This window comes from Fragaria vesca, linkage group LG5 (genome assembly GCF_000184155.1).
Source record: "Fragaria vesca subsp. vesca linkage group LG5, FraVesHawaii_1.0, whole genome shotgun sequence".
Lineage (NCBI taxonomy): Eukaryota > Viridiplantae > Streptophyta > Magnoliopsida > Rosales > Rosaceae > Fragaria > Fragaria vesca.
The window spans coordinates 19,378,910-19,401,615 of NC_020495.1; the positions used below are offsets into that span (position 1 = coordinate 19,378,910).

Genomic DNA, 22,706 nt, shown 5'->3' on the forward strand with positions numbered 1-22,706 from the left:
TATATATATATATATATATATATGTATGTATGTATAAACTGTGCAGTCGTGCAGATGGTAGAATTCTCAACAATCTACTAAAAATCCAGAAACCTGGCTTATTTTGTGCTTTAGAGGAATAGTGTAAGTTAAATCTTAGCTAATGCACATCTTATTGCAGGATGCTGCTACTGTCTACACTTCCTGTGTTGATAGTGTCCCTTATTCTTCTTGTCATTGCCAACTTAGTAAGCCTAAGTTCAGTCGTTGAAGCCGCCATATCAACCACTTGCGTGGTGATCTATTTCTGCGTTTTTGTCATGGCCTACGGGCCAATCCCAAATATCCTCTGCTCTGAGATTTTTCCGACAAGGGTGCGTGGACTCTGCATCGCCATCTGTGCTCTGGTGTACTGGATTTCAGACATTATCATCACCTACTCGCTACCGGTTCTGCTTGATTCAATAGGCTTGGCTGGTATCTTTGGGCTCTATGCCATTGTTTGTGTCATCTCTTTGGTTTTTATCTACTTGAAGGTTCCAGAAACCAAAGGCATGCCCCTTGAAGTCATCACTGAATTCTTTTCTGTTGGTGCAAGACAAATTGCTGCTGCCAAAAATGAGTAATCAAGAACAGTTGGCTACTTCATCAGTTTTGGGGTTCTCCATCTTGTGTGAGGAGATTTTGTTCCACGCATTTGAATATTCCAAAAGGCTGATTCTTCAATTTTTGATTGTGTATGATAAACAAGATTATTTTGGAGATTATACTATAATTACTAAAAGCTTAGAAGAGATGCTGTCCTTATTTAAAATAAGCATTCTAGCTAGAGTCAATATGGCGGAATTTGTCATTTTTGCTGGTTCAATTACACAGTTTGAAAAAGAAAAGAAAATGAACCTGTTCTTAGATTTTAAGTTTAGTGGTCTCTCACTATTCTCCAATGTGACCTCCATTACTTTGCTGGACTGCATTTTATGTTTGCTTAACCGACCAAAATTTTGTAAACATAATCACACAAATCTGATGCCAGTACAAACCTAAAAACCTCATAAACTGAAGCCTAATCTACAAAAATTGAATCTGTTACACTGGAGGCAAACCGAGAATGAAGGATTCATTTACTCAAAGAAAGCAAATTACAAATATGTGAATGACCAGTGGAAGACATAACATCTCCACTCTCCTCCCTACTACCTACCTCAGTTACGGCCCGTAACTTTCAGGTTCGTTATCAATGATGACATCCATGAGCCAAGACAGCCCTACCCCTAACCAAACATGTCGCCCGTCTCACGAGCTACAAAACCTGCCCCTGCATGAGTCGGTTCATTAGCCCTTCTAGGAACAAATCGAATACCTTGGACTGTTGGACACCCATTGAATCCATAAAAAATCTGACTATCCACCAGCACTCCTTCCTCCGCAAGGCATTCACTCAAAGCATGTAGACAGTCAGTTTTGATGACCAACAGCCTCCAATTTTGTTGAATACTCCACTCCATTCCCCCTTCAGCACAGCTATCAACTATGCATCACAAGGATTTAGTCTGCTACGCATTCCCCCATACCAAATATCCCCCACTATTTCTACAAACCGCTCCCACTCCATGATTATCATGATGCTTTATAACTGCATCACAATTAAGCTTCAAATAGTCTCTAGTAAGTGGTTCCAATTGTATAGAGTTTGAGGCTTTGAGCTATTGCCATCTTCACCCCCACCTTGATCGAGCCCCTGTACTTGAATCATACCATTTCAAAATATGAATCTCCAAGTCATATATTACCTCTAGAGGCCTAGGTTGCTCACCAAAAGATACCGCGTTTCTTTCCTTCCAATTAGTCTACATGATAACCACCAAAAGCTTTAGTTCATCTACTGTTAAGACCCTCCTAACCTCTTCCATCAAATCAATCAAAGAATTCCATGTACCATGGCTCTTCTTTGAAAAGAAACTCGCCTTCTCCAACACCGACACAAAGAGGACATTGAAATGTAGCGTGTAAAGGCGATTCCGACGCTTGTTGACACCTTGAACACGTAGAAACTAAAACCATTCAACCATAAATAAAGAAGACTTGCATGTATAAATCCGGTTGAGCACCTCAGCCAAAAGTGAGACATCTTCGGAGGTGGCTTGAGTTTCCATAAGCGTCTCCAACGCTCATTCACCACAGGTATGCCATTTTGGTTACCCCAACAAGTTCTGCCTTCTTTTAAAGCCAACCAGTAACCACTTTTAACTGAATTCTGATTCCAAATCAACTCTTTCTGCCCGCCATTTCGTACCAGAGGGATACAAAGTATAACCTCCACTTCATGCTGAGACCCAATCTGCTCCAGCTTATTAACAATCCGCTCCCCCATCTTCATTGATCAAATCTGCAACCTTCATAGTAATATCAAGACCATTCTTATAAATAGCTCGGAAATTATCCAAACCAGGTTACCATGAACACCTTAGCCTTGTTGAAGCAGCTCTTTACCCCAAATAAAAGCACACCAAACAGAGGCACCATTCCCCACATCAGCCTCTAGAAAACACACTTTGGAAAGTAACGTGCCTTGAGCATTCTGCTAACAAGGGACCGGTATCCCGTATCAGCATCCACACTAAAGCTTTATCAAATTTCTGGATTTCTCTAAAGCCTAGTCCTTCATTCTTCAAACAACATAACTTATCCCAACTACGCCAATGGATTCCCTTACCACTCAGCTTCCCAACCAAAAACTAGCAAGATGATCGTTAATTTCCCAAGCAGGTGCATGATTCAGTTTAATGATAAATAACATAAGGTGTAGGAATCAGTTTAATGATAATTACTAAGTCAGGGCATTTGAGAGTGAAAGCCATCAAAACATCAGATAAAGTAAAGAGAGCACCATTCTAGAATATTAAATTCTCATCTACAAAACAGTATATTTCAGAAAAGAAATAAACTACATCCTATTTACAGGCCGACCTGAACTTTTAGAGCTGAAGATCTGAAGTAGATACATCAAGTTGCAACTGATATCTTGACCTGCTAACTTTAACTCAAAATTCCAGGCATTGCTGAATGGCAGAAATAGAAGCGAGACTTAAATTCAGGGTTTATGCCTTTTCTCGGAGGATGACATGCTAGGAATTTGAGGCACACATTCTCATAACGGTGGCTTGGAGTCACCACCTTCATTATTGATGTGGCTATCTTCCCCCTGTTCAGGTGATTTGGGGCTAGACTTGAATGCACTCACAGGATCTGTAGCATCGCTAGAATCCATCACTAACCTGCTCTCCTTTTGCTCCTACCATACAAAATCACAAAAAGATTATGGAAAGCATTTTCTCAATTTAGGGCAGAGTCAAGGTTTCTTTTACAAGTCACAGCCATAATGTACTACTTACTCTCTGCAATGCTTCATGCTCAGCCTGAATCCGATACGGTACACCATGTTTCTGATACACATTGGTCTGTGCCAAGTCTTCATCAATGTCACCAGCAGTGGTTGCAAAAGGATGATTGGAAGGGATCCACCTAACTGTATCAGGGTCAACATCAGCAGGTATTAAATCCCCTTCTTTAAGGAACATTGTCGGTCTCTTCCACTGGTATGCCCGCGACCTCCTCTTTCGATGGATAGCTTGTTCCTCTTTCGTAAGAGTAATTGGGGCAAGGCGATAAACCTTTCCACACATCTCTATAGTCGAATTTCCCTTACCAACTTTAACCAATGGATTATTGAATGGGTCATCGTACATGAGAGGCTTTGAACTGTCATATTGAGCATCATCCAAGCATGCAAACAACACAACATAAGCAAACAATCAGAATTTGACAGTGTTCAAAGCAATCTTCTATAACTTATACATTACACAACGACAGAGAAGTGTTGAAGGATTAGGAATCATACATGCCTCTTCTATCGGACCTAAGCTGACCGCGTCTAACAAGATCAGCGACAGAGCCTTGACGGTTGTTCTTCGACTTCCTCACCATGAACACTCTCAGAGCAACCACCAAAAATGCAGTTGCAATACATAAACCAATTGCCAAATTCGATCCTACTCGTTGTCGTATCTGATTAATATCAAGTTGTACTAATGTTGGTAATGCGCTATAATTATAATCCCAGAACAAAAACCCTGTATAATTCTGAACAAACACAACATTATAGAAATCAAAGTTACCTTGAAGACAATGGGAGGGACTGAGCAGACCATTACGTGGAATTTGTCAACTGGGTCCTTGAGGTTTGTGGTAAACTTGTAATCATCATTAAGGGCACTAGGGTTTTCACCATTAGAGCTAACTGAGCCGTCAATGGCTCTAACTAGGAACCTGTGGGTGGGTTTTAGCCGTCGAGCCCAGATGAACCGACAGTTACCGGACCCGAATTGGGGTCTAAGCAATCCAGGCGTTTGATGCCTTGCGACCCAAATTGAGGTCTATGATTCAGAAATCAAAGAAAACAGAAATGAATACAGATAATCATGTTGGAATGATTGATGAGACATACAAACAAAGGAAAGAAAGAGTTTTTGAGAGAGAAATACCTGGAATGAAAGGGAGTGGAATTGGAGAGTGGAAGTGGAAGCCATTAGAAGATGGAGTGGTTCAGTGTCATGCTTCGAGAGAATGAACCTCTATGAATGGTTTTGCTGATGCGACCACATATGTGCCTGAGACTTACCATTGGTAGGCTTCAACAATTGCAACTTTTACCAGGTTACCACTTAAATAGTTCACCAGACAATAAAATTTTACTGCGGTCAAAAACTTTGCTGTGTATACCTATAATCCTATTTACGAGAACAATTCACATTGCGATTGTGCAGCTTATTGTATTAATAATTTAAGCCATAAGCGAAAATTTTTCTACGCATCAAGGTGCAAGTGAATTGAGAAACTAATATGTAATATTTTGATTCGATCATCCACGTTGCATTATCATGCATGTATTCTAATACCGTTAACATAATTGAAACAAAAAAAATAGTCTTAAGTATTTCCAACACAAGAGGTAAGGACATGTGGTCGAATAAAAGGTACACTTATTATGGACGCTTAATTTGATCGGATCAAAAATGACAATGAAAAGAAAAATTTAGGGTCTCTAGTCTTCATTGGATCTTCATATATGACGATTTGAGAACTTACACATTAATGGTTCAAGTGCACCTTGTACACCTTGGTGTGTAGAATCCGCTCTGTGCAAGTTATATGCATGCCCACTTGAAGTTTTGCACACCCTTAATCTTGAGATGTTGGCTTTTATGCTTAAATCTTGATCGGGCTTCAAGCGTTTATATTTTGATATATTTTTTTTTACTTGATGATGCGTTTACATTGATATTGCTCCTATGAACAACAACTTGATTATCAGCTTTGAACAACATCTTGTTATTGCTTTCAGTGGCAAACAACAACAATTTGAAATCTTTTATATTGTATAATCTCACATCCAACTGCATGCAAAATTTATTTTGTATTTTTTTAAAGTGAAACGAGAAAAATAGAAGAGATTAGTAGTAGATATAAAAATTATAAATTTATTGATTTGTCTTTATATGTCTTTTCATATGAGTTTTTTTATTTTGAACAAAGGACGTTACACGCCTATTTTTAATTATCACAACTTAAGAGTATGTAACAACAACATGAAGATAATCCGCCCGTAGGGGCCATCCTGCAAAACTACCTAATAGACACTAAGCAATCTCTATGCTGAAGACCATATGAAAAAGCGTTATAATCAATATTTCTGTGGTAGCAAATGAACTAAGTAATTAGCCACCAAGACACAAGAAAAAAGAGACAAGTCCTCAACCTATCTTATTTGACCACTTCTGGGACCACTTCTGGGACCACCCTAAGCAGAGGGGCAATCCCAGAGCATCAACAACTCTAGTTAAAGGCCGAAGTCTAAGAAAACTAAGAAAATGTTATAGACCCACAAACAACCCTAGTCTAAAATAATAAACAAATACCAAAAGCTAAAGCAAAATAAAACCAAACAAAGGCCAAATTGGTCAAATTGGGCCCATCAGATTTACCCAAGCCCACTAGCCCATCAGATTTACTCAAGCCCACTAGTTATGGAGGCGATAACGCATCTCTCCTTTGTCCAAAAATGCATCTGCATGGCCGTCACCACCCGACCTCCCAAATCGCCGCTCTACCACCAATCTCGTACCTCCCCACCAATTCATCTCTCACGTTGCTAGATCTTTGGCCGGAACTCTTGGAAGTAGAAGCAGACTTCACACCACCATCATCATCAACGTACGAGCAATATGTCGTCTCAAGCCACCGATTTCTGATTCACCCTTTTATGGTTGCCATGAGACGACTCTCCACCCCGGCTTAGCAATCACCTTCTGATCTCCGTCACATCCATGACGGCCTTGATGTAATGACCATCTTATAAGAGGAAGAAAACCCATCCCCGCCCAAATCATATTAGCATCAAGCTTGCTCACCCATTAGTTGACCTATCCGGCCGCACACATCGTGCACTGGCCAGGCAATGGCCAACGTTAGCGACGTCGCGCAGCCGGGCAAGCAAGAAGGAGAATGGCGGAAGTGTTTTCTGTCTAGGTTTTGTATTATACATAAAAGTATGAAGTGACTACCGTTTTTTCATATGAATTGACAAAGTCAAATTAAAGTAAAAGAAAAATAATGAATGTATACACAATAAATTTAGAGGTGCAACTAGAACCTCCTTACAGTCAAATATGAATTTTTTTTCTTTATCGGTTGGTTTTATTCTAAGAAAGAACCCCCAAATCTCTGTTCTCTCAAGGTCCCCCCCCCCCCCCCCCCGACCGGTTGGTGAGATGGAAACATAGATAGGTTTAAAGATGTCGGCGAGAGAGATAGAGACGAGAATGTCAGTGTGCCCCTTTTTTTTCCTCCCCCCAGGTTCTAGAAAAGCTTGAGATATCCGGATGATGATCGACACATCTCAAACCCAGTTTTAATTTGACAATTATGCCCTTAACTGACCAAATAACTTTTGCTAACCCAACTATTTTTGGCAACTTCCCATTAAAATGGAAACATGTCCACATTATTATTTATTTAATCACATGCCTTAATTTACAAAAATTTCATCTCAAAAGAAAATATTTCTTTTTAATTCACACGATTTAGGATATTACATGAGTGATATGGTTGAAGTAAGATTGTCAAACTCTGGCTTGATTGACAGGCAGTAAAGGTCTTTCAATGATGTTTGTGGTGGAGAGAGAGAGAGAGAGGGAGAGAGAGTGTGTGTGTGTGTGTAAATGACTCTCGCTTTTACGGTTAAAACATGTAATATGTTCAAGTGTATGAGGTTCATCATAAGTTATATTAAGAAAAACATTGTATCACCTTGTAAAATATTAACATAGTCAATTAGATTTAATCTATCAATGATTCTGAAATAGTTAAATTTCTAAACTAAATAATAGATAGAGGTCCATTTAACTAATGGAGAACTCATAGCCTCATAGGTAGGTTTATTATGTTTGACAATACCAAATATATCTTGGTTTGGCTCAAATTCAATCGATTTAGTATATGTTGATGATGTAATGATTTTTTTTCTGTTTAGAAAATCTGGTACAATTTTCTTGATGATGCTTTGGAAGGGAAACTAATAGTTTGGGTTTAAGATTTTGGGATTTTAATCAGAATTGAAGCATACAAGATATATAAAATGGTAATACTTGATGTGAAAGATAAGCACTAGATTCGGTGATAGATGTGGTATGTAGATGCTTGATGTTAAAGTATGGTTGTAGATATTTGTGTAGAGTAGTGAAGGTTTAGAGTACGACTTTGGTTACTGAATTTTGTAAGGTTGGCCGTATCGGTATACATATATGTATTGGTATTGATGCAAAATCTATGATGGATTGAAATATATCATAAGAGTGAGCGTAGGCCTGATGTTGAAATCATAGTAGGAGAAAGCGAGTGCCTCCTTTTTCTCTTGGGCAATTTCGATGGCATTTGTAAATGACAGCTTTGCATAGGCAAAAAGGACTTAAATCGTTGTGTTATAGAAGCGAGGCTTGAGGGAATTTTATAGTTACAAGGCTTGCATTCATTAATGACTTCTTGAAATTAGTCTTTGGTCTTCCATATGGAAATTTTTATCTTTTTGAATGAGACTATCATACCTTGATCCAGGTATGGATGCTCATTTGTTAGACAACTGCTTCACTTTGGCAATAAAGTACATATAAAGTTTTATGTGACAAAATCAATTACTATAGTAGTTGTACTACCTATGAGCAAGGTCATAATCACTCGACCTCCGAGTGACTTTGCATGAAATTTGAGATGATTTTCTTGAAATAGGGTATGAATGTTTTATGATGGAAGTAATAGAACAGATGATAGGAATAAAGTGTGTCTTCTCATACAAAGGGTACATAATAGTGTGAATAGGTAAGATATTCTAAAGCAAATATTTAGGTAAGATAGTTCATAAAGACTGGAGTTGGAACGAATGGAGTTTGAAGCATTTGATTTTTTCTCAGATGGTTGTGGCATGACATTGTGGTATGTATGTATGTGATTCTTTTGCTTTTGACTTGACTATGCTCTGACATCTGGTTTAGATTTGATTTAGGTTGTGGCTACCTTAAGCTTTTGAGCAGCCGATTTAGAGAACTTACTGCTCAAGTACTAGGTAGGTCATTGCATCATTATTTTAAAAGCATGGATGACATTTTGAGAATTGAGAAAAAACACCCAGTACAACAAATAATTCTTCCTACTAGCCACATGAGACGCACTTCACTTCTGGCCAAGTAGATAAATCCTGCTCAAATAAAGTAGATCGTCCTACTGCCATTTTATCAAGAAGCACAAGAATTATTCTGTCAGATATAAATATATAATTCTCCAAATAAACCCTACTTGGCTACAGTATCTGATGAGATGTTTCAACTTTCATATTTTGTCCATCACGAAAGAGAAATGCGGGATTTAGGCAACCGCTGCAAGATGTATTGAGATATGTAAAAAAGATCGAGGTTGTAACAGCTTCTATAAACATATATTTGCAGTCATTTGGGGATTATATTCAACTCTCTTACCTTTACATCTACAAAAAATGCACCCGAACCGCACAACATATACTAGAGCACAGTAAGACGTAGAAGAGCATGCAATTTTCTTTAAAAACCCACAAGATAGGCATGATACACCATTATCGGTAGACAACCGATCAAGATTCCTCCAAATATTAATTCATTCTCGGTGTAAACATTGATATACATGTTTAGAGTATTTTGTCTCAATATGCACAACACCTTCTGCCAACATAACTTCTTTCTTCTTCTTTTTCGTGATATGCTTATAACATAACTTGGAAACTCAAAACTTCTGCTAGTTGTATACAACTTGCAGAATTCCCAGATCCCATAAAAAATATGTCGCATTTCTTGATTATTATGAAAATCTTCCTTGCATCATTCGGAATGTACTCATTCTTTCCATAATACGTCGTAGAGCAAAAATCCAAAAATGATAGAATTCCCTCATTACACATTTTTTCGATTCCACCCATTCTAACAGTCCAACCAAGATCACTTTCAGTCTTCCATGTTTTGGTCGTATGTTACCAACAACGAGGTCCCTAAGTAGTTGCAGACGATCCAAGCTCCTCCAAGTCTCTTCAAAGAAGTCACCTGCAGATGATGGGTAAGCCGAATATTGAAGATTGACGTTGGATATTGCGGAAATCCTCATTGGGTTATTCTCCATCAAATTTCTTCTAGAGTGGATGCATGTGGCTTCTAAGGGTAAGATAGATAAAGCTCCTCTAAGGCTCTTCAGTGAAGTCACATGCAAATAATGGGTAAGACGGAGATTGAAAATTGACGTTGGATATTGCGGAAATCCCCATTGGGTTATTCTCCATCAATTTTCTTCTAGAGTGGCTGCATGTGGCTTCTGAGGTTAAGGATAGATAAATGAGTGAGAGAGTTCGAGTGGTGGTGGTCTCTTGGCCAGCGGCACCTCGACAAAGGCAGAGTGAAGGCTGGGCGTCAGTGCGGGTGCGTCTCCGTCTCCGTCTCCCTCTCTTTCTCAGGATCGAAATCAACTGGTTATTAAAAATGTTCATTTAGCTTAATATAGATAGTATTTAAGTAACATACTACTAAGATGGAAGATTAAAATCATAGCATTACAAAGAAGTTGTCACAGATGCTCTAAGTAGCTCTCCATTATAACTTTGAACTATCTTACTCCTAAACTACATAACGATAAACTACATTATTTTCCTTCAATACATAATATAAAAAAAAAAAATTGATGTATAAGAAATTTGAATTTATATCGTCTAATCATTTAATAATTAATATAAATGTGACCAAGAAAAATGTTCGACTATGGCATTTGGGTAATGACAAACCCCGCCGCCGCACTGTCATTGCTCCAAAGCTTCACCGCACAGATCTAAAACGACAAAGGAAGAGCCCCTCAGCTTGTCGCATCCTCTCAAGCGAAACATAGTCGTCCCTAGCCCCTTGAACCTGCACCAGAACCATTGCTCCTCACCGGTGGCTTCACCGTACCATTGCATCTGTTCAACGACGACGTTTCATGGGAGCGTCACAGTACGAGCCACTGAAATTTTTGGGCGCGTCACAGGACGAGTCATTGAATTTTTAAAAGTCTTCACTCTTCTTGGATTTATCACGTGGGTTGAAGGGATTTTAATAGAGTTTTTTTTATTAAAAATAAAAAAAAAACCTCATCTGAAAAAGAAAATGGCATCTGAAACAGTAAAAATATGATCAAATTAAATAGTATATCTTTCAAAATCACCGTTAACCGAAATCGCGTCGGCACATCATGGTAAATTAGGAATGTATATAGACATTTCATATAAATCTACCATTGACCAGCAAATCCTGTAGGGACTCAAAGCTCACTCCTATTTCTTCCGATTTTCCTTCTCTCCAATCAAAATTAGTTTTGTTTCAAATTCAAACCTTTCTGGATTGAAAATACTTCTCTGTTGGCGGAGCTCATGGCAACAGGTATATCTCATAAACCCTATGCATTTCATATTTCTGCTCGCTCTTGCCTTCTATGATGGTTTCAATTTGAATTTGATTTCGTCTTACTGATTTTGGTGAATTTTTTGTCAGAGGAAGAGGGAAAGGGGTACATGGAAATTGACTGGGATGACAAGGAGATTTGTAGGTACTATATGGTTCGGTTTTGTCCTCATGATCTCTTCGCCGGTACTCGAAACGATCTAGGTCAGTTGCTATTGAATCCACATTTTCTAGATTTGGTTGCTGACAAGTCCTAACAAAGAATTTGCTTGAAATCGCCATTCGGCAGTTTAAGTTCTGATTTGAGTTTTTTGATTATGTTTGCAATGTGAAAGTTTCGGACAGCTTAACGGTGAGCTTTTTTGTTTTTGTTTCAGGACCGTGCTATAGGAAACACGATCCGAAGCTGAAAGAGAGGTCAGTAACTGGATATCATTTCTGTTTAGATGTTGAACACCCTTTGATATTGTTATTCGAGGTTTAGTTGTATCTGTTGTTTGAATGCAAATCGTAAGAGCATGTTAGTTTAATTGTGTAGCGTAATCTGTTCTAAAGAACCGTATTTTTTTTAATAGTTGCATTTGTTTGGAAGGAGAGTTTAATATGCAGTATGAGGTATTCTAAGCTCTAAGTGATATAAGCGTCTTTATCATATCATTTCATAGTAGGGAGGAAGAATCTGTTGTTTCCAGATTCCAACTCAGTGAGTGAGATGACTAGAAATATTTGCATGGAATGTAGTGTACTATATATTTCAATCTACTAAATAGTTGTGCTGGCGGAAAGTAGAATGCTTCCCCTTAAATCATAACTCAAGCTAATAAATTAGTATCATAACCTGCTTTTTTGTTTTTCTTTTCTTAAGCCTTGCTGGGCTGTGGTTAAGTTTCCTCATTTCTGTTTTAATGATTTAGATTTGAGAAGTCCCCAAGACATGGTGAATATGTGCAGAAGTTTGAAGCTGAACTTGCTCAGTTTTGTGAGATGTTGGTAGGTTGCATGTCTTTTCATTGTCTTGACAATTTATTGTTTTGCACCTATAGTTCTTTGTCATATTCTACTTGCATTGTAGGTGATGGATTTAGATAGAAGAGTAAGGCGTGAACAAGAACAACATTCTTTGGATGTGGAACCTGCACTAAGTCCATTGCCAACTAACAAGTCTGAACAATTATTTGTCCTGGAGGATAAGCTAAAGAACTTGCTTAAGCAAGTAGGTGCCCTTGGTGAAATTGAAAAGGTGGATGAAGCTGAACCACTCAATAGAAAGGTGCTGCTATTCTTGCCGTACTCTTTTGTTAAGCATTTGTAGCATAATTTGCCAATATGTTTTCCAGGAAATCTGCATCCTGCCAGCTTATCATTGTATTTTATCTTCATAATATGTCGTAGTATGTTTATGTTTGTTGGACTTGGAAATATCAATTCTAGTGTAGATAATTTGATAATAATAATGTGCAGAATCCTGAAGTCAGTGAAGATCAGGATGGTTCTAGTGCTCCTGCTCTTACCATCCAACAAAACTGGTACAGTATTTTACTCCAGCACATCTCAGTTTATGGAATAGCCGCTGGTTACTGCTTATCTGCGTCATTGCTTTCCATCATCAACAAATGGGCTGTGGTGAAATTTCCTTATCCTGGGGCACTGACTGCGTTACAGTATTTTACAAGTGCTGTTGGGGTCCTCCTCTGTGGCTGGTTTAAGTTCATAGAGTATGATTCCCTTGACCTCCTTACTATGTGGCGGTTCCTACCAGCCGCAATCATATTCTACCTCTCTCTCTTCACCAACAGTGAGCTCCTTCTGCATGCTAATGTTGACACTTTCATAGTGTTTCGATCAGTTGTTCCCATTTTCGTTGCAATTGGAGAGACTCTCTTCTTGCACCAACCATGGCCGTCAATGAGGACATGGATCTCACTTGGGACTATTTTTGGGGGAAGTGTGATTTATGTGCTAACAGATTACCAGTTCACTATCGCGGCTTATAGTTGGGCTATAGCTTACTTGATAAGCATGTCCATAGATTTCGTATACATAAAGCATGTGGTAATGACCATTGGTTTAAATACATGGGGTCTTGTATTGTACAACAATCTTGAAGCTCTTCTACTGTTCCCATTGGAACTACTTGTAATGGGTGAATTGAAGAAGATTAAGCATGAGATCTCAGATGAATCAGATTGGTACTCGTTTGCAGTGATTTTGCCAGTGGGGTTATCGTGTGTGTTTGGTTTATCCATCTCTTTCTTTGGGTTTTCTTGCCGGAGGGCCATTTCTGCAACTGGATTTACTGTTCTTGGTATCGTGAATAAGCTATTAACTGTTGTGATTAATCTGGTTATTTGGGACAAGCATTCGACATTTGTTGGTACAGTTGGGTTATTGATATGTATGCTAGGTGGTGTCATGTATCAGCAATCTACAAGCAAGCCCAAAGATGTGAATGAAGTAAAGGCACAACAGACTGAGGAAGAACAACAAAAGTTAATTGAAATGAACAGCAGCTCAGAAAGAAACAACAAAGACAGATGGGCTACAGGAAATGAACGAGGAAATGAGAAGTCTCCTTCAAGGTAATTTTGATCTCTTATGTTGCTTGGGATTTTAATTTGCCCATAGCTGCATCGCAGAAAGAAACAACAAATACAGATGGGCTACTGGAAATGAACGAGGATGAGAAGTCTCCTTCAAGGTAATATTTTCTTCAATTGTTGCTTGGGATTTTATTTTTCCCACAGCTGCATTCTTGATGGTTAAGTCTCCGGTGGTAACATCTCATCGAGATGACTTTAAGATTGTTAGTTTGATGTTTCACAGAAAATCCTTGTTTTACATTTGGGTTGAGATGATTATTGGGTATGTGACTTGGGAAACCCTGATAGACAAAATATAGTATTGATTTGTTTGTAAACCTAGATCGATTGATAGTCCATAGTGAAATGAAATACTGTTTGTAAACGTAGACTGATCCAAAATAGTTCCAATAGTCCCAATAGTAATGCCTTATTTGTTGATATGGAGACATGGTTTTATATCAGAATTTTCTTCATATATTCTGGAAGCTTATTGTTTTGCCAATGTAATTGTTGAATTTACAGAATATGAATCTGGTAGGTGAAATTTGCAAATTTGTTGTTTCAGTTGGAGAATAAGTCACCTATTTTGTTTAGGTGTTAAGTACTCAAAGTGACCATTTTTTTAAAGTTTGTAAGGCCTTTGACAGTGTAACTGAAGTCGTCCAACTTTGAACGTCATATACTATATCGTCCTTTGTGAATGTTTTGTGAAGGACGAGAACTTTTTAGAAGTCTTGCTATCCAGAATTCAAGATTATATTTCACTCCCTGAAAAATTCAGTTAAAAATACTATTAATAGGAAAAGAATGAGTACCACCAACTCTCATATAAGAAAGCAACTCTAGGACACCTTTATACTTTCTGTTCTCCTACATCTGCAATTTCCCGAGCAGCTCAAATGCTTCATTCCACATATCCTTGGAGGCATAACTCATATTATTGCATTCTAATAAATTTCGTGTACTTTGGATCATTTTGTCGAACTGACCAGTAACATCCACGTCCAAACTTTCCATAAATGCATGGAGACCAATGAATTATGTAGAAATAAATTCCACTCCTCACAACTAGCATCTAATTTCTCACCCTGAGTCCTGAGAATTGATAGATAAGTGAGATTAGCTAGTCTAAGCCACTTATGGATACCCCCAAGACTGATACATATTACTCAGGTGATACTGCTAACAGTACTAAAAACACACAAGTAATGTAGTTCGAAGAAAATGTATTCTTGTCTTATTATTGTGCAAAATGGTACAATGATTATTGTCTAATGCCTTCTCTCACAATAACTCTCTAAACATATATCTCTCTAACTGTTTCGCTCTCTCTGGTCATAGAACTATGCTAAGACCTCTATTTATAGAGTTGATAACTCTATAAATCCTTATCTAACTTGGAAACTACTCCGTAACTAAGTTAGACAACTATTCCTTTTCAAGCTAGAAAACTATGTACTTAACTAACTTGGAAAATGAATCCCTAATTCCTAAAAGCTAAAGGATACACCTGTATCATGCATGGCTCCTCCTTTTAGGAACTTAAACTCATGTTTAAGTTAAAATCGGAGATTAGGAAACTCAAGAGTTCCTTTCTCTTTGTTGAACCATTTAGCTTTGCTTGGAACTTGACATGCATGCCCAATGAGGAACACTGTTCGCTCCCCTCGACGTGTCGTAGCCACTTGACGCTCCAAAATGCAATCTTCCAACAATGGATCCTCTTTAAGGCGCTCTTTACTCAGCCTTAACCATACTAAGTCGCTAATACCAAAATTACAAGGTACCCGATGCTTATCATGTCTACCCTTGTACTTTGCTTGTGACTTCTTCAATTTTGACTTCCCAACATCTTGACTTGAGTGTCCTTCATGTGGACGTGTCAACAAGACAAATTTCCTACAAGCATTGACTAGTCTTTTAGCCTGAGTCGCTGCTACCAAGCTTGTCTCTGGTGGGAGGGACGCCGCCCGGATAACGAATCGTTGTCCGTCTTTCGTAAATGTGTACTTTTGAGCTTTCCTTTCGTAGATAGTATCTCTATCCCGTAAGTAAGGATTTCCCAGAATCACTTGACAAACATCCAATGGCACCGCATCGCATGTCACTTCGTCGATGTAAGATTCATGAAGAGCAAACTTGAATGTGCATTGACTGGTAATACTTAGTCTTGTGTCCTTCTGAATCCATCCTAATGGATATGGCTTCGGATGTTTTGACCATTTGAAGACCTAACTTTTGAACCAAAGCTTCAGAGATAAGGTTCTTCTGACTTCCCGGATCCACAATGGCATCAACTAAACTGGTCTTTGCCTGCAGCTTTACAACAAAAAGCTGCTCCTTGCGGTTCTTGTCGTCGTTCCCTAACTGTGATCCTGCCATAAGGTTGAGCTTCACATTTTGTTCTGTCATTCCTGGTACTTCTTTTGCCTCGTTTGTGATTAATGTTGTCTTCTTCCTCTCCTCCTTGTGCCGAAACACTCTTGATTTAAGGTGAGGAAACTTCACCCAACACTTATCTGCCACGTGTCCTGTTCCCTTGCAGTGAATGCAAGATTTACCATCAGACTCGCCTTTCTTTTGCTCCTCCTTTTTGGCATAGAAAACATTCGACTTACCCCCAGTCTGTTTTCCATCTCCCTGCTTGGTTTCGTTCCTCTTGAACTTCTTCTCAATGGCGATGGCTTTCACGCTAGCTTCTTCAACAGATTGTACCGTGAACAAACTCAACTCCCTTTGGAGGTACTCATGTAGTCCTGCTTCGTACTTCGTGAATACTGAATACTCCTTCAGGGATATATCTAGAACCACAGCTTGATTCTGGAATTCGGTAGTGTAATCATGCACGGACTGATTGACTTTCTAACGCAAGTTATGCCACTTGTGCCATCGTTCCTCCAGAAACCCTACTGGATAGAACTTCTTTCTAAGCAATTCTTTGAACTGCTTCCACGACACTACCTCCTCATCACTATTCCTCCGGTATGACTTCCACCAAGTTAAAGTGTAAGATGATAGCTTCAGAGTCTCATAGGTGATCTTCTCTTTCGATGTAAAACGATGGAACGTAAAATATGTGTCAAGCCGCTCAATCCAGTCGTCCAACTTGTCAACATTGACGCTGCCATCGTACATCGGAACTTCAATCTTGAAATCAATCTTCAAGTTTCGAAAAGAACTCCTTCCTTCTTGTTGCTAGGTTTTGCTGGCAATGTCAGACTCTTCATCCGATCCTGTCTTTTCTTGTTCTTCTTCCGACTCCGAATTTGTTTCCTTCGGCTTCTCCATCGATTCCTTCAATAACAACTGTTTGATGAGACCGGTCAATTTTGCAATCGCAATGTTTGACGCAGCCATCTGCTTCTCCAACGCAGCAAGTCTTTCTTTATCTGGTTTCTCACCATCCATCTTCTTTCCTCTTGATCTTGTGGTATTTTCCAAAGACACAAGAGCTTTTCCTAGCTTTCTATAAAGTGAACGAGTCAGGACCATGCACCACAGGACTCCTCACGGATATGGTTAGCTTTGATTACCAACTTGATACGTATTACTCAGGTGATACTGCTAACAGCGGAATTACTAACAGTACTAAAAACACACAAGTAATGTAGTTCGAAGAAAATGTATTCTTCTCTTATTATTGTGCAAAAGGGTACAATGATTATTGTCTAATGTCTTCTCTCATAATAACTCTCTAAACATATATCTCTCTAACTGTTTCGCTCTCTCTAGTCCTAGAACTATGCTAAGACCTCTATTTATAGAGTTGATAACTCTATAAATCCTTATTTAACTTGGAAACTACTCCTTAACTAAGTTAGACAACTATTTATTTTCAAGCTAGAAAACTATGTACTTAACTAACTTGGAAAAGGAATCCCTAATTCCTAAAAGCTAAAGGATACACCTGTATCAAAGACAAAACCTCAAGCAGGGCAAAATCACTCGAGTCGCAACAATCGTATTAACATAGCTCACAAGACAACAAATCTCAATGCAACAATCGTATTAACATAAGCTCACAAGGCAACAGATCTCAGCGATATCCCCAACACTATTGCCTCAATGACTTGTTTATTGGGACCTCAAGCAGGACATAATCACTTGAGTGACAACAATATTTTAACATAAACCGACAAGGCAACAATTTCAATGGCCTCACCCAACACTATTGCATCAAGTTGGGAAAAAATCACTTGAGGTTGAAGTTCCCAAGATGACAACATGTTTGCAGAATACTTTTAGGGACCATTTCCGAATTCCAACTAGCATTTTCCATACTTCAGTATATACCCTTACTTCTATGGAATCAATTAGCACCTTGACATGATTGTTAGACTGCAACAATCAGAAATTGCAGGATTGATGAGAAGTCCCTCAGATTCCAGCCTGGACAACATGCCGTTTAACCCCAAGAGAGGTAGAGTACCAATGTTTGTGTTAATGTATTCCCACAAATTCATTACATCCTGTAAATGTATTCTCTATAAAACATATACAAAGTAGAGACACCTCAATTTTATCATATCATGTAAATGTGTTCTCTATAAAAGAAGACCAATGCTCTAATCCAGATTATACCACAGATTGATAATCAAATAGCAAAATCATATCATGTAAATATGTACTCTATTAAGCAGACCAAGGCTCTAATCCAGATTATATCACAGATTGATAATCAAATAGCAACACTATTAAATATATGAAACCCACAATCCGAAACCCACCACACCTAATATGTGAAATTAAGTTAAGCAAAGATCATATCATGTAAATCTATTTATCTGGTGCAGAGTAGTGTATTTGTATACCATAGGCATTTAGTATTTCTAAAATTAGAGTATAATTTGGCATAAGACTTTAATTTGGCATAAGACTACCCAACATCGAAAACAACGTATAGCAATTTCAGGATATCTGTTAATTTGGCATAAGACTTTAATAACGCATCGTATTTTCAGGTTCCTTTTCTTGACGTTCATTTTAGAGCCCTTATTTTCAGGTTCCTTTTCTGAAATGAAGTGTTGTACCAGAGACTTATGATGCTTTTCGGTTTCAAGATTCCAACCATTAGTGAAAGTTTGCAAGTGGTTGGGAACAATGACTAAACCACAAGCAAACACCAGTTGTGACTACCTAACAAAATGTACATTAGCACCTTCGTTAGCATTTTTCAAACTTATTTGAAATTGAATTGAGCAAAACCAGTATCATAGCGGGTGATATAAAAAGGGGAAGAAAGTACAATGAGAATTTAAAAACCAAAAAAAAGAAGAAGAGGGAAAAGCCTGAAAATTTACCTTGTGGTGAAGCAAAACTAAATCGTTCTCCTGGAGTTGATGTAGGTATTCAATATGAGATTGTGAAACCTACTTTGTTTAATGGAAACCAGTAAACCTTCTTCCCATGACATAATACAAGCAAGTCAATCCAGATCCATAAAATGAACACGAGACCTTTTCTCACAAGAAATTTGTGTGCATGTAGAATGCGAATACAAATTCATTTTGCTCCAATGTTTCTGCCTGTTTCACATTTGTGTGTGTTTCTGTTGGCACGTGTGTCTAAGGGAGCAATGAAAACCAACATCAAAACCATTGTTCGCCAACAAATGAAGGCAAAGATACTACATCACTGAACATTATTAGAGTAGGATTACCTTGCAGAGCTCGTCCCTTGAGCTTCCAGAAGGATGAGAGTAATATGCATCAGTGATGTTTCTGCCAGTAAGGTAATCAACATATGTCTGATCTTTCCATATAAGGCAACAATAACTTATTTATTCAAACCTCAAGGTGGGTAAAATCCCTTGAAAAGGGCAACGATCATATTAGCATAAAGCCACATAGCATCAAATGTCAATCTTGTTTGCAATCTTTATAAAGATAAACCGACAATGTTTTAACCTTCAGAGGCAACAAATAGGGAAATGTCTATAAAATAAACTGACAATGCTTTCATCTCATAGGCAACAATTAGGGAACAATTCCGAGGCAACAATGTTCGTAAGATAAACCGACAGTGCTATAATCTCAGAGGCAACAATGCATATAAGATAAACCGACAATGCTTTATTCTCAGATGCAACAATTAGGGAACAATTCCGAGACAACAATGCTTATAAGATAAACCGACAATGCTATAGTCTCAGAGGCAACAATTAGGGAACAATTCCGAGGCAACACTTTCAATAGTTTCCCCGCACACTACTGCATCAATTAGTTTGTTATTGGAACCTAAAGAAAGGCAAAAAATCATTTGAGTGTTGAAATTCCCGGGATGGCAACATCTAAGCAACCTTTTAGGGATTATTTACGACAAGCATTTTTGATACTTTAAGTTACCCTTATTTTTATATGAAATCAATTGGCAACCTTGACTTAATTGTTACATTGTAACAATCAGAAATTGTGGGACTGATGAGAAATCCCTCGGATTCTAGCCTGGACAGCATGTCATTTAACCCCAAGAGAGGTAGAGTACCAATTAGGGTTGGGCACGGTCCTAAACCGGCACCCATATATCGAAGCCTGAGCCCGGACTGACATGTGTGAAGACGGGCCGGTCTCAACCTTAAAAATTTTCGAGACCGGCAAAAGCCCGGACCGCCATAAACGGGGCCGGTCTTGCCAGTTTTTAGTCTTTCTTTCGATGAAGTGCGACTCATCGACGTTTAGGCTTTCCAAACAGAAATCAAGCTTTCCAAACACCATCTCAAGTCGATCAATATGACTGATTGAAAGCTCCATCTCTTCAGATCCAACCCTCTCCTTCCTCGCCACTGATAATTGAAATCAAACAAACTACAGAGGAGATGGAAGGCCACCACAAAGGAGATGGAAGCTGAGAGATGCATCACCATACTAGAGGCAAACTGAAGCGGAAAGGGAATGAGAGATCGGAAATCATACCAGAGGCGGTGGGCAACTTGGTGATTATGGTCGAAGGCGGACGATGGTGAGGTGTCGATGGCGAGGAAGAGGTGACGACGTAAAGATAGACTAGAGAGGCAGAAGCGACGAATCCGACGATGTATAAGCTAGAGAGGTTGGGGAGACTTGGAATTACCCAAGTCTGAGAAAGAGTGTGAGGCCGGCGACTTTGAGGTAGTTCTAATTCTATGGTTGAGGTCGATCTGAGATGTTTAGGTTTAGGTGTTTAGTCTTTATTCTTTAAGGTTTCGATTCTGTGTGGTTGAGTGTAAGAATAGGAATATGGGATAGCTGTAATTATACAATAATTGTAGGACTTCGGGCTTTCGAGCCTTAACATTTTCTACATTTGAGGGACCGGGACCGGCCCGTGTATAACAAGGCCCGGCCCGGACATGACAAAAACATTCAAGAGCCCGTTAAAAAGCTCGGCCCGGCCCGGTCGGGCCGGCCGGTCCGGTTCGGTTTTTTTTGTTCTTCGGTTTTTATGCCCACCTTTAGTACCAATGTTTATGTTAATGTATTCACATAGATTAATTATATCATATAAATGTATTCTCTATGAAACAGATACAAAGTAGAGACACCTCAGTTTTATCATATCATGTAAATGTGTTCTCTATAAAAGCAAACCCAGGCTCTAATCCAGATTATATACATATTGATAATTAAATAGGGAAATTATATCATGTAAATGTGTTCTCTTCTCTATGAAACAGATACAAAGTAGAGACACCTCAGTTTTATCATATCATGTAAATGTGTTCTCTATAAAAGCAAACCCAGGCTCTAATCCAGATTATATACATATTGATAATCAAATAGGGAAATCATATCATGTAAATGTGTTCTCTATTAAGCAGATCAAGGCTCTAATCCAGATTATAACAAATTGATAATCAAATAGCAAAACTATAAAATATCTGAAACCCACAATCCAAAACCCACCACAGCTCATATGTGAAATTGAGTTGAGCAAAGATCATATCATGTAAATCTATTTATCTGGTGCAGAGTAGTGTATTTGTATACCATAGGCATTTACTATGTAAGGTATTCAGCATATGTCTGATCTTTTCGTATAAGGCAACAATAACTTATTTATTCAAACCTCAAGGTGGGCAAAATACTTGAAAAGGGCAATGATCGTATTAGCATAAAGCCACAAAGCAACAAATCTCAATGACTTGTCTGTAATCTTTATAAGATAAACCCACAATGCTTTAACCTTTAGAGGCAACAATTAGACAAATATATATAAAATTAATCGACAGTGCTAGCTTTCATCTCAGAGGCAACAATTAAGGACCAATTCTGAGGCAACAATGCTTCTAAGATAAACCAACAATGTTTTAATCTTAGAGGCAACAATTAGGGACCATCTCCGACTGGTCTTTTCGAAACATTCATTTACCCTTATTTTGATGGGATCAAATGGCAACCTTGATATTACTTTGTAACAATAATTAAGCAACTGATGAAAGAAAAACTCTCAGAAATCGGGCAAGGACAGCATGAAACCCAATCAACATTGGTTCCTCAACCCCAATAAAAGAAGGAGCACCAATATTTTGAATTGGGATTCATGCATGTCTTCTCATATTACTAGGTTTCTTCATCATACCTTGTAGATTTACCGAGATAAATTGAAAGGGCTAATCGAGATCATATCACTGATTCATGATCAAATGGCAAAACCCGTATGAAACCCACACCATCCAAAACCCACCGCCACGAATTTATATATATAATTGATTGAATGGCAAAACCCATCTGAAACCCATGCCACGAATACATCTGAAATTGAATCAACAAAAACCAGAATCAAAACCCTAGATATGAAATTGAATAGAATCAAATATCGTTGTTTTGAGATTCAATTGAATCTATAAAAACGATTACCGAAATTGAGAAGAACAAACAGAGAGAAAGGAAAGGGGAAGGCTTAAGGGTTTTTACCTTGCGGTGGTGAGGCAGGGTACAGCGAACCATGGCGGTGTTTGCCACACCGGAGCCGCGGTAGCGATCCTAAACCAAAATTGAATTTCAAAACTCATAGAGAGAGTGGAGCTTGAAATTCAAAATTGAAGTGAGATGTAGAGAGACGTTGCTGGAGCATCATCTCTATATTTATATACTGAACCGTGAATGAAACG

At 38.4% G+C, this 22,706-nt stretch overlaps 3 protein-coding genes across 3 annotated transcripts in view; 2 read left to right on the forward strand and 1 right to left on the reverse strand.

Moving 5' to 3' along the window:
* Window positions 1-858, forward strand: part of LOC101293097 (monosaccharide-sensing protein 2-like) — a 4,653-nt gene extending 3,795 nt beyond the window's left edge. Inside the window, exon 6 of the mRNA XM_004300064.1 lies at window positions 161-858. Within this exon, the coding sequence (XP_004300112.1) occupies window positions 161-605 (445 nt within the window). The 3' untranslated portion in view covers window positions 606-858. The remainder of the gene's footprint in view (window positions 1-160) is intronic.
* A 1,987-nt stretch (window positions 859-2,845) lies between these two features.
* Window positions 2,846-4,647, reverse strand: LOC101293396. The gene is made up of 5 exons (XM_004300065.1): window positions 4,521-4,647; window positions 4,155-4,412; window positions 3,878-4,044; window positions 3,372-3,738; window positions 2,846-3,271 (listed from the first exon to the last, which is right to left on the reverse strand). Exons 1-5 carry the CDS (start codon window positions 4,563-4,565, stop codon window positions 3,128-3,130), a joined length of 981 nt encoding a protein of 326 aa, XP_004300113.1. The 5' UTR covers window positions 4,566-4,647; the 3' UTR covers window positions 2,846-3,127.
* A 6,243-nt stretch (window positions 4,648-10,890) lies between these two features.
* Window positions 10,891-13,726, forward strand: LOC101293687 (GDP-mannose transporter GONST3-like). The gene is made up of 6 exons (XM_004300066.1): window positions 10,891-11,015; window positions 11,127-11,240; window positions 11,414-11,453; window positions 11,951-12,026; window positions 12,109-12,306; window positions 12,498-13,726. The coding sequence occupies exons 1-6, from the start codon at window positions 11,006-11,008 to the stop codon at window positions 13,617-13,619; spliced, it is 1,560 nt and encodes a 519-aa protein (XP_004300114.1). The 5' UTR covers window positions 10,891-11,005; the 3' UTR covers window positions 13,620-13,726.
* Window positions 13,727-22,706: the final 8,980 nt, after the last annotated feature.